Source organism: Ochotona princeps, chromosome 4, assembly GCF_030435755.1.
Source record: "Ochotona princeps isolate mOchPri1 chromosome 4, mOchPri1.hap1, whole genome shotgun sequence".
Classification (NCBI taxonomy): Eukaryota; Metazoa; Chordata; class Mammalia; order Lagomorpha; family Ochotonidae; genus Ochotona; species Ochotona princeps.
Genome location: NC_080835.1, coordinates 12,831,196 through 12,843,651, shown reverse-complemented (window position 1 = coordinate 12,843,651; position 12,456 = coordinate 12,831,196). Strand labels below are relative to the sequence as shown.

At 43.8% G+C, this 12,456-nt stretch overlaps 2 protein-coding genes across 2 annotated transcripts; both read right to left on the bottom strand.

The window, feature by feature from the left end:
• Positions 1 to 873: 873 nt before the first annotated feature.
• LOC101531007 (olfactory receptor 5T7-like) lies at positions 874 to 1,850 on the bottom strand. The gene has a single exon (XM_012927017.2). The coding sequence runs from the start codon at positions 1,810 to 1,812 to the stop codon at positions 874 to 876; it is 939 nt and encodes a 312-aa protein (XP_012782471.2). The 5' UTR covers positions 1,813 to 1,850.
• Positions 1,851 to 4,192: 2,342 nt separating this feature from the next.
• Positions 4,193 to 12,419, bottom strand: LOC131479971 (spermatogenesis-associated protein 31E1-like). Its single transcript, XM_058662250.1, is given in 3 exon segments — positions 4,193 to 4,282; positions 10,320 to 10,549; positions 11,168 to 12,419. Coding segments are annotated over 3 exon segments (1,572 nt in total).
• Between the last annotated feature and the right edge of the window lie 37 nt (positions 12,420 to 12,456).

Here is a 12,456-nt window from a genome sequence, read left to right as displayed (position 1 = left end):
AGATAAGCCCATTAGAGACCTCTTGGAATTTGGCCATGTGCTCTCTGATACCTGAACCACCGGCTGCAGTTAGCTTGCTGTGTAGACCTACAGATAAAACACAAAACCCTGAACTGGAATGGATTCAAGCACTCCAAGAAAATGATCTGTACCTCTGGGGAAAGCAGATTCTCTTGGGATGGAGTGATACTGTATTTGATTAAGCCAGTCAGATGTAATTATAAATATTTCACATTGTGACTCTGACATCTGTGGTACAATTCGAAAATATATTAGTAAAAGAAAAAAGCCTTTAAGTATTACATATGAAGGAATTAAGGACATGTCACCATCTCAAGGTATGTAAGTTGGTGTATTAACTTTTTTTCCAACCTGAAATCATTTGAGACTTCAGAAAGGACCACTTAGCCAATGTTTTCCCACATTTAACAAGCTTTAAGCCTCTCTTCAATAAAATACTTACTTATTCATATACTTGAAAGGGGTAGTAGCAGAGACTGGAGAGAGCCACAAGGAACCAATCAGAAAGATTGCCCATCTACTGAATCAGTTCCAAAAGACCACAATGTCCAGGACTGGCCCAAAATGAATCCAGGAGCCTGGGATCCCATTCAGATCTCTTCCACAGGTGAAAGGGACCTACGCTCTGGAGGTCTACCGTCTTCGCAGGTGGATTGGTAAGGAACTTAGTCAAAGTGGGACGGCAGTGACTCAAATCAACACACCCAATGATGAGATGCTGAAATTGCGAGTGTTGTTCTGACTGTAAAACTGCGCCAGCACCCCATCAAGAGTCTTCAGACAAGGTGTTCTTGTGAATATGTAGGAACAAGCTACTACTCAATGTGCCCAACTGAGTTTTTAGTATGAAACTTAAGCTTTATTGATGGACTTATTTTTCCCAAACACTTTTTTCATTGCCTCTTTCACATCTTTGTTCCTCAAACTGCAGATAATGGGATTCAGCATGGGAATCACAATGGTATAAAATATGGACACTATCATGTCATGCTCCAAAGCGTAGCTGGAATTTGGTCTCACATACATGAAAAGCACGGTTCCATGGAAAATGGAAACTCTAGTGAGATGAGAACCACAGGTAGAGAAGACTTTGTGCTTCCCTTCAGCAGAATGCACCTTCTGAATGGCTGACAGAATGAAACCATAGGAGATCAGTACCACTAATATGGTGGATATTTCAATAGCACCAGCAAGGTAGAAGAGTAGAAACTGGTTTATGTGGGTATCTGAACAAGAAATAGCCAGGAGAGGAGGGATATCACAAAAGATATGTCTGATTTCATTGGTTCCACAGAAGGAGAGACTAAATGTGGCCACTGTATGAACAGTGGCGTGTAAAATGCCACCAACATAGCAGGCAACAATGAGAGGCACATAGACTCTGGGTGACATGCTTACTGAATACAGCAGTGGGTTGTAGATGGCTACATAACGGTCATAGGCCATGGCTGCCAGGAGGAAGCATTCTGTGGTTCCCAGGGTAACGGCAAAAAACATCTGTGTTGCACATCCAAGCAGTGGAATGGTTTTGTTCGTTGATACAAAATCTACTAACATATTTGGAGTAATAACTGAGGAATAGCAGGCATCTACAGAGGACAGCACACTCAAAAAGTAGTACATCGGGTTGTGGAGTCGAGAATCCCCAATCACCAACACAATAAGTCCTAAATTTCCCATTAATGTAAAGAGGTAGATGGCCAGAAACAGGAAGAAAGACATGATCTGTAACTGAAGATTTTCTGTGAAGCCCTTTAGAACAAACATGGTAACTTCAGTGGCGTTCTTCATGTTGAAATGCCACAAAGCAAGCTGGAAGATATTGTTAAAACAGTTGAAATTACTGCAGAAAGAATAACAATATTGACAATCGAGGGAACATGAACTATCTCTTTATGTTTGTGTGAGTGTTAATAGAACACAATTTCCCAGAAGTGGATTCGAAGATGGTGTCATGATGATAGTCAGCTGGGAGTTAGGTCATTCACTGAAGCATTAAATGGAAGACAGGAGTGGATGAATTGTCTCAGAAGTAACCAAGTCACATTGTTAATTTATCAATAAATTTCATGTATTAACTATTTTCATATGAAACTCAAGGTGAGTAAACATTATTAAATACATGCTTCAGAAATGAACTTTGGTGTGTACATTATTTTATTGCATCTTGAGATAATTTTCATAGTGTTTAATTGGCAGAGCCATAATTCAGTCCCAGGTCTCCCTCACAGGCACCTCCTGTTAAATCTTGACTTCATTCTGCAAATCCCCTCCCCCACACACATTAGCCTCAGAGAAATTAAAGCCTTTGTTTTTGAATTTGGATTTTGTATTTTTTTCCTTTTATCTTTTTTTATTTTTAAATTATATCAATTTTTAGATCTAGTAATACTTAGCATTTTGCTGTGATCATTTTTATGTAGATATTATAGACTTGCACTCAGAGAAACTGAACTCTCCATATTTGGTGGTTTTTATGGACGTGAATATGGGTCACCTGGTTTGCTCCTTTCTTCCTGCTTTTGGGAAGTTGTGGGTGTGGGTTTTCTGGAGGTAAAGTTACATGAAACCTTCAGAAAAATAACGGCACAGTGCTATAGAATTTAATAGCTGCTTCTGTGCAGGACAGAGGGTTTTCCCATGTTGGCCCCAGGGAGGGGCAGAAGCCCATCTCACTGGATTACAGAACAAGAGCACTTCCTTCGGCGATGGCTTGTCTGGTGTTGAGGCTTCTCTGCATCTGTACTGCACGGAGATTTAATTTTTCAAATAGGCTAATATTTACCCGGCTACCATTGCAGTAGTATTCAGGGAAGACATTATTTATAACTATCTTTATGCCAAATAGTGAAGTGTTTGCTACATAACATGGATAGAAAATTAACTAATTATTATTTTCCAACTACATCAAGATTGAATATACCAAGTGTTTTCTTAACTCTGAAAAAAAATATAAATATTCTTACTTGGAACAGCCCCTAATTACCCAAATACACATAAAAATTCAGGCTTTTATTTTCCATTTTCCCTTATTTTCATGGAATTGTTCAGTTTACTTCCACAGAATTCTTAACAACTGATACTTGAATTAATACATTCCATCCACAAATTCAGTAAGTAAAAAGCAAGCTATAGCATGAGGATTTTGTGTTTCCACTAAAACATTCACTATATAGTAACATATTTGTTCTAACATCTTAGATTCTGGCTCCCAGATATCTTTAAAGCATTTGAAATATTACTCATACCTGAGGAACAGGTGCAGACTGAGTTGTATTATAGATAAGGCTAGCTGAAGCTGCTTATATAAATGAATTCAAGTGTTGACAAAACCCACAAGAGATACCCCAGGGGAAATAGATTCCAATTATCTTCTGGTTCAAAATAACAAACATGATTGCTTAGTAATAACAATGGATATGGTTCTGGGATAGGCACAAGACACTGCTTGTTCCAAGAATAAAGTACTTTGATTTGCAATTTAAAATGCTTTAAATACCAGTTGATTAAATACCAGTGATGTCATTACTTGGGACACTTGAAGTATACATACAGGTCATGTCTTGAACAACACTCAGAATAGGTTGGAGGCGTTGTAGCAGGACCCCCAAACTGGATCCACTGGTCAGACACACACAAAATCAATCATTGATATTGAGGTGTTTGAAAAAAAGTAGTATTTATTGCAAAGCCAGGAGCAGGGTAGCTATTTAACTCCAGGGCTTTCTGGGGGTGAAGGTTCTTAGAGAGGGTCATTCAGGGCTGAGAATGTGTGTGGAAGCTCAGCAGTGCTGTTTTCGTTAGGGAATTTGCAATGGTCTGGTGGGCTCCAGCCCATGGAATGGGAATAGTTGAATGCAGTTACAGGATTTCCTCCAGACAATACTGGCTATTAAGGTTATTTTATCTATTGGAGAAGCAAAAGACCTCTGAGGTGAATTCCTTTTGATGAAAAGGCAGGCAAGGACACCTGGGGCTAGGGGGAAAGGCTTGTGCCATGCTTTTACATTATAAGATTTTGGCTTCAGTCCTGCTAATTACTGTTACTCCTCGATCCTGAGGGCCAGGGACAATGACCACGTTGACAGTTTCCTACTCTTTGTTGGGTGATGTCGAGGTCTTTTCAGGATCAGAGGAGAGTAAACTTTCAGGAAACTTTCTAGTCCCAGGTTTAGCCGTGGAGATCCTCCACGTTGCCAAGGCACTGGCCCAGCCAATTTCTGTACGGCTTTATCTTGATGATGTCACCATTCCAGAGTAGCTATAAAGACAACATGTTAGCATTTCTATCCCTATAATGAGATCCAGAAAATTAGTAATTTCTCCCACTGGAAATTAGAAACAATTAAGACTCAGTGTATAGCACTGTCATTTTAGGACAAGTTGAATACTATTGGCCAGTGTCTTAAGGAACAATATCACCTTCTCTAGCTCTGTCTCGAGAACAGAGACAGCAAGTCATCACACCAATGAAACTTAGGCCTGGTTCAACTATGAAGCATGTTTAGGAAATGGGCAGTTTCCCGTATATTTTCTTCTATCTTTCTTGAGTACAAATTTATGGGCACAACAATTGCCACATTTGGAACAAAATGTTGTACATACTTTTATATTATTAATAACAGCTTCCCTTGCCACTGACTAATCTCAGAAAAAAAAATTTCTCCACTCCCCATAGCAAATATACTGAAAACAATGGTGACCCGGAAAGCAGTGAAGGATCTGGAAGTCAAGTATGATAATTACATCTTAGGAAATAAAATACTAATAAATTATATGCCCAATGCAATAACAATATGGGAGTTCTAAAAAAAAAACTAGAATCACGGTATGATCCTAAAACTCATTCCTCAGTATGTACCCAAGGGAAATTAAATTGGTCATTAAAACATCTTCTCTCTTATGCTCATTGTAACACTACAACATGTAAAATACGCTCTTAATGAAAGCTAATCTTTTAATTCAAAGACAATAATGAAGTGAAATCAATGCTGTCAGCAGGTTTTTAAACAGTGATCCAAGGAATGTAGAGTCACACATGCCAGCAGTTGTTGGGGACAGGCCAGGCCAGCTCTCCTCTGACCTGCCCTCAGACCTGACTCTCCTGTAAACCAGTAGATAAACTTAGCCCCATGCAGCCCACACCAAGGCTTAGTACTTGCGTGTGCCATCGCATGCCACAGCCTGTCCCATCTCCACTTGCTTCTAGACCTAGAACACGTACATGATGATGAGTGCAGTAGCCTTGCCTGATTGGTCTATTGCCAGCTCTAGCTCTAGTGCTCGCTAGCAGGACCTGTGACCCATAGGTGAGTTCCCCAGGTCGGCCTACCAGACCTGCTTATAGTCCCAAATCTCACATATGCCAGCAGGTGCTAGGCCCTTGGCCAGCATAGTCTTTCAGCATCATCCTTTGTATGTGCAGGTAGGTACTGTGGCTGAGCTTTGCCTGCCCCCTAGTCTTGGATCTCAGCACATCAATAGATGATGCTGCCTGGCCCAGCCACTAGGTCTACTAACAACTCCAGCTCCTTTGTGGTAAGTTCCTTGACTGTGCCTCGCTTGGCCCTTTGTCAACTCCAGCTCTCATGCAAAACTGCAGTACTGCAGTCTGAAAGGGTGAGCCCATAAATCCCCTCCAAAATTTGACCTATCACTGCCAAACAGGCACCCCAGCCCTAGCTTCATTCATGCCAATGGGCAGCAAGCACTGGCTGCCTGGCTGCGTTGCCAGGCCTGTTCTCACACATGGCTGGTCTCTTGGTAAGACCCAGACATACTCTCTGGTCTGCTGCCGCCAAATGCTCCATCTCAGTTCCTTTGATTACATGCAAGTGTATTGGCCTATTTCATAGAAGGCCCCAAAGTCTGTACTCACATGTCAAAACTGCCTCAGTGGCCCTCATATCCACACATAGGCAAACTCCTCCATGGAAGAGCTGTATTCCCCTGCCATACAGGCCCTGGAGGCCACTTTCAGCCCAAACTTATTTCTAACATGTAACTTTTGTTGTTAAGGTACATTTCCTTGCCATTCTGAAGAGTTAGGGAAAAAATAGGAAAGGAGGAGTCAGGAAAGCAGGCAGGGGAGAGGGTAGGAGTGAAATAGTATCTTGTTTCTAAACCTATGGTGAAATACATGAAATTTGTTTGCCATAGATGAGTGAAATTTTTGCAATCATGAAATGATTGTGTCCTCCAGCTGTTCCAGTTCCCCTTCTAACCATCTCCTAGCCTTTCCTTCTTCCCTTCTTCCCTCTTCCTTTTCCTCCTCTCTTTATTTAATTTGTATTATTCTTGTTGCTAATAATTTTTAAAAATAAATCTGTTCTAAAAGCTGCCATTATCTCAATTCTAACAATATGTGGGTTTTTTTTTTTTAGAAAATACAATGTTAAAATATTTCACATTGGGATTATGATGCTTATGCCTTACAGTGTAAAATCTAACATCATCGCCACACACTGTATTCCTGTGTCATTTGGATGCATGGAGAACGTCATCGATTTCAGGATGATGATGGCAATTTGCTCTTTTGCACCAATTCATGAGTTTTTGCCTCTAAACTGTATCAGTTGCACTTACACCATTTTAGAGAACACACAGTTTATTCACATTTTATCTATTGGTTAGTTGATTTTCTGAAGTCTAGAGTGTGCTTCTAATTCATTTCTCAATATATTTTCACTAAAGAATGAATATCTTAGATTGGAACCTTTCAGAAGTATTTTCTTTCCCTGTTAAAAGATGCACATAGCACACTCCACAATAGTAACGGCAAGGAAACAATGAAGGAGTGTGCAAAGAATCTATGGCACATCTATTCTATGGAATATTAATTACTCAGCCATGAAAAAGAATAAAATGTCATTGTCCCTACCTGCAGGACACCACGCTCAAACCCTGAGGGTGAACTGGGAATGCCGGGCTGCTAGCTCCTGGGCTGCTGGCCCAAGAAACACATGGACACACGTACTTGGTGGAAAAGAGTGCCTCCCTCTTTATTTTTACTCCTCATGTATACCTTCTTCTCTAGGGGAGGGGGAGAAAGGGAGGGGTTTCCTGGGAGTAATTATCTTCACTGAAGCAGGGAAGGAACTAATCAGCTGTGTTGAAACAGGGGAGGAACTAATCATCTGAACAGGAACAAGGGTGGAGGTTCTATTCTGCTTGCTTTGCACAGGATGTTCTGGCCTAATATCCTGCTTGCTGTAGCCCTGCTTGCCCAAGGCAGGCTTTGCAATGCAACAGGCTGTCAGGTAGGCCAAGTCTAAGGCCCATAAGTCTGTGGCTCCTAACATGTTATCATTCTCAACAAAATGGTTCCAACTGGAGACCATTCTGCTCAGTGAGTTAAGCCCATCCCCAAAGGATAAATACCATGTTCTCTCTGATATATGGCAACCTTCATGCAAAACACAAGATTAATAGCTGTGTATGTAAACATGCATGTACCTATAGTCATCTAGAGGAACTGCAGAGAGGAACTCTCTGCCATTGTCCATACCTACAATGTAAGGATACACTTAAATAGCAGAATGATGGACTTCTGACTATTTTGGAAGGACTTTACTACTATAACAATATAAGGGAAACCCTAGGAGGGGGAGAATTGGAGAGGGGAGAGGGAAAATCCCAGAACCTATGTAACTTTTATATATGTAGAGAGAGCCAAATTTGCTGGAAGAAATGGTTAACTCCAGGACTAGGTGAGGAAAAATGTGAAGTAAATTTGGAACGACCTGTTGTTGGAAACATCCAACAGCATAGTTGGTGGGATGGCAGAGGCCTGTGGGATGCTGTTGAGAAGAGGCTCCAGGAAAGAGGAGGCACAGGGCCTCTCACCCAGAGTGCACTCTTGCCCCCAGTCCTTGAATATGCTTTCATGCTTCCCAGATACATGACGAACATCTGTGCTTAGTCTGTTATCCTATGTGAAAGTAGTGCTCCTTATCAATATCTCACACCTGCTTTGATCCTGATGCCTTGTTCGCTCTCCTCGAACTCCCTCCTTACACACAAGTAACACTAGCCGTATATCAAGCCTGACAACTGTAACCAATGTCTGAGCTGAACTGTGTTTGAACTGTTGCTTTGCTGAATGTATATAAACTGGAACCCTGGAAATAAACTTTGTCAGTTGCCCAAGAGAAAAAAAAAATCCAGTATATTACTTCCTTACCAAATATATTTTGGGCCATTCTTTATCAATATGGGCTCTTATTTGTTCTCTTCAAATTAGAAATAGTTTCTTGATTTACTTTGAACAACTTTTTTATACTAATTTGCAAACATCATTTAAGGTACATTATTATTATTACAGATTTCCTTTCCAGCTAGTAGCTGCAATTTTTCATAGTTGCTTCATATACTGTTAAAAAGAATTTTCTCTTAATTTGGGTAACAGTTTAACATAAACCTGTGTAAAAGACAATCACTTTTACTGTGCGTTTGCAATCTATGTTCGTTGTATTTTTGAGTGAAAAAGTATAATAGAGAGGCAGTAAGCTTTCCTAGTTTTAGAATACCTCCATCTGTTTCTCCCTATACATATCCTGTATGAGGATTTTTATGATTTAAAAAATTGGTTGCACCATTACTCTTAGAATGAAATGTCTCTTTAATTTTGCAGGAAATGTGTTTTCAATTTGCAATATTCTCTAAGATCTCCTACTCCCTAAAGAGTTCAGAAAACAAAAATCCGTAGCCAAGCAGGAGTATAGGCAAGGACCTCAGAGAAGAATCAAATGTGTCATTCTCTAAGTTGTGGGTTTGCACTAAAGTGAATGGCAACCTGTGCAGGTGCAAATTTTGCAGGTCAGCTGTCTGCCTTTAGTAGTTATTGGTAATAGTGATACTAAAGAAAGAATTTCTGTGTGCTGGACCCCAAGCACCACAGCATACTAGGGTCACAGTTGACAATGTCTGTCCGTGGCAGTGCAGGGGACAGTCTGGCTCCCAATCTGTCCGTTTGACCCCTGGGAAGGACCATTGGATGGGAGGTCCCAGTGCCAGGGCACTGTGTGGATCTCCCATGCTGTTTCTGGTGGAGACTGTAGGGCAACATGAGGTCCTGTGTGAGGTCTCTCACAAGCATCTCCATGCTATCGCCTGGTAACTAGGTGAGCCTGTAAGGGCCTTAGACAGGGATGGGTGTGTGAGTCTGAGCATTGCACCAGGAGGGTGCCCTGGTACATGGGCTCCCTGGCTGGCACAGCCTGGTCGTATTCTGGGTCTTCGCTCCTTATGCCCTTGATAGGACAGTTGTGGCCTGTTACAGTGTCTTGGCAGTTTGGTGATGCAAGGTCTGTCGGCCATCCTTGCATTTGGCCTGGGAGAGCAGGGAGCTCCTTCTGCTGGCAGGAACACATCTCCACTGAGGCCTGGGAATGTTTTCGGATGAATTTTTCAAAGATATGTAAAAATTAGAAAGCAGAGGGGATTTAACTTCAAAAATAAATAAATGAATAAAGAAAGAAACAAAACAAAAAAAACATAAAAACAGCAGTGTGTATCTTTGGGAGTGTCTCGCAGTCAGTGTCCTAAAACAGTCTTCTCTGCCAGGGCAAAGAAGTGTTCCCTTGACCTTGGCAGGTGTTGGAGGCAGCAGATTGGGAATGGCCAGACAGGACTTTTTTCTGCCGATAGCAGTACATGGACAGTGTACAGTGTGTCCTAAGGCACCTGCTGCCTTGAGCTTTTGCTGACACGGTCTGACTAGGCACAAAGGCTCCCTGGGTGGCACAGCCTGCTTGTTCTCTGGGTCTCGAACCCATGTGTTCGTGAGAGAGCAGCTGTGGCTGGCCAGGGCGTCTGCTGGCTGTGTTGTGGTGGCAGGCACACATATTGTGATGCAGCATTTTGTCCTCTTGGGTCACCAGAGCATTTGAGGCTGACACCCTGTTGCACCCACAGGATGTTTTTGAAATAGATTTGTATTTCTTAATTTTTGGCATTATTTTTTTAAAAGGTTCTTTATCATGCTCTCCATATCATTGCATGGGGCTGACAATTCTGGGTTGGGCTGGAGCAGCAATGTTCTTCTTAGTATGTCCTGGACAGGGTGGCACAGCCCAGGGACATGGGCAGCTTTCTGAACTACTGATTTGCCTTCCTGCCCTCGTAATGGGCTTCTTCTGCATACATCCCACCTGTTAGTGGGTTGCATCTTGAGCTCACTCTCCCAGGGGGCCTCATGTTCAAGATCCTCCTTGGCTCCTGTGGCTCTGGGCTGCACTCTGCCCTGACAAAGTATCAGTTACAATGTGTGAAGCTGAGTTGGTGCTTGATAGGCTCACACATCTGGCCTCAGTGGCCTGAAAAGGCAAGATGTCCATAGTTGAGGAAGGCTCGGGGGCACAGTCTTGGAGGTGATGGTCAGTGGCAAGGTCTTGCAGGATGGTGCCTATTGCCAAGTCCTCCAAATCCTCCTGTACTGGGAGGTCCTGCCTGTGCATAACCTGGGCCTTCAGGTCTGCCTCTCCTTTCTGGGGTCCTGCAGGACTGCTGGAGAGGCTCTGTTTGGTTCCTAAGGAGTTTGGGGAGATGGTGATTGAATTCACTCCCATGGTGACTTCCTGTGGAGAGGACTTGTCCTCCCCTACCTGTGCTGTCTGTCTGCTCTCGCCAGACTGCACAGATTGGAAAGCTTCATAAAGCTCCATGATAAATGGGTTACGGCAAGTGTTTGCTGAGGCCAGGGTCCCATTGTCCTATTGGGTCTGGCTGCTGCCTGGGGTCTGAGAGAGTCCACAGATGGCCCTGGGTGGAATCATCTTCAGGGTACTGTAGGTCTTCTTGTACACAGTCCAGAGGACAGGGAGATGACCCCTCCGGGTGAGCACTGGTTCTTTTGCCTTCATCATCTCCACTGGTGCTTCCCCATTAGCTTCTCCCAGGGAAATTGTGAGCTCAGTTTCGGAGTATCTTTCAGAAATGCAGGTGGCATCCGAGGGGAGGAAAGGAGGGAGAAGTGGAGAAGCTGTTGTTTTTTTTCCCTTCAGGAGATTGATGGGTGTGAGAACCCTGAAGGGGAGGCTCCACCGATGTTTCACATGAAGCTTTCTTATATGATCTTCTACTGTTTTGTGACTTTCTGAATTGATTAGAAAGATCATGGGGGGCACTTCACAGGACTCCCCATTACTTAAGCCCACTGGGTTTCTGGTTGTAGAGTCTTCAGGGATGGCTGGAACAAGGAAGGTTCCCAGCCTGTCCTGACTGAGCACAGACCCCAGGCCCCTGCCTGCTTTTATGTCCTCTAATTTCTTCTCAAAGTGTGTGATTAGGTTCCTGGCTAGGTCGTTTCTTGAGGTCATCAAGTCACCTGCTGATGGTGTGCTGGTGTTTTGCCCTTGGGCCTTTGCCAAGGGGATCTGGGAATCCTTGGGTGGATCACCTAGGACTCCAGCCAGGCAGTAGCCTGGGGCCTTGCCCGAGTCCTTCTCAAGGTGCAGCCTTGGAGGGTGCAGGTGTGGCTTTGTTTGCATGTTCTTGCTTTGCAGTCCTAGAACGGAGGCCCAAGGGGACTGGGGCTTAGCCTTTGCCTGACTTGTTCCAGGAACTGGGGCCTGTGCTGGCATTTGCTTCGTCTTGTGGGGAGACCCACACAAGGGCTGTGTGAGCCTCTTTTGGAGCTGCTGCTCCACTTTGCATCGCAGCTCATGGCTGGCCAACTCTTTGTGAATTTTGAGAGTTAGCCTGTGGTCCTGGGAGGTCCAACTGTTGGGATTACACTGGTCCAACATCTGGTGCAATTTTTTCACGGGTTGAAGTAAAGGTACCTGATGTGGTGATGAGTGGGTAGATTGGGACTGGATCGGTGCCAGAGGTGGGGACTGACGCCAGGGCAGCAGGGACTTCTGGAACCCATTGAAGAAAATAGATGGACATTCTAATGGGACCCCAACAGCAGCCACCAGGGACTCACTGTGCAGGATTGGAAGGCCCCAGAAGAGCTAGCTGTATTTCTGCTGAAAAGGGTCCTCCTGGGCCTTGGGAAAATAAAACCTGTGAGGATCAGGCAGTTTGTATAATTTGTCTTTCAAGATCCACAATGGAGGAGGGGTGGTAGCATCCTGCCGGCCAGCCGAGGACTCAATTCTGATCCCCAGGGCATCCACGAGGTGGACTGATTCCTCCTCTGCTCCCTCCGTCCACATGTTCCCTGCTGCCATATTGGTCTCCAGCAACTTCTGGACATTGGGCTTGATGAAACAGCAGTCACCAGTCCCTGCCCACTGGGCGTTGCTGCAGGGCGGAGGGCTTTGGTTCCAGGCCCTGGCAGCTGCCTGCCACCAGGAGAGGGCAGAGATGGGGCAGCTGGTGGAATCCTGGGCTGAGAGCTCTGCTGTGGGACAAGGCTGCCAAGAGCTGGGAGGATACAAGTCTTGTGGCATGGAGTCCAGAGGGAGAGTCTCTGACCTGAACTGATGT

Coding starts and splice junctions, on each gene's coding strand:
- LOC101531007 (XM_012927017.2), bottom strand. CDS start 1,812: ATGAAGAACGCCACTGAAGTTACCATGTTTGTTCTAAAGGGCTTCACA.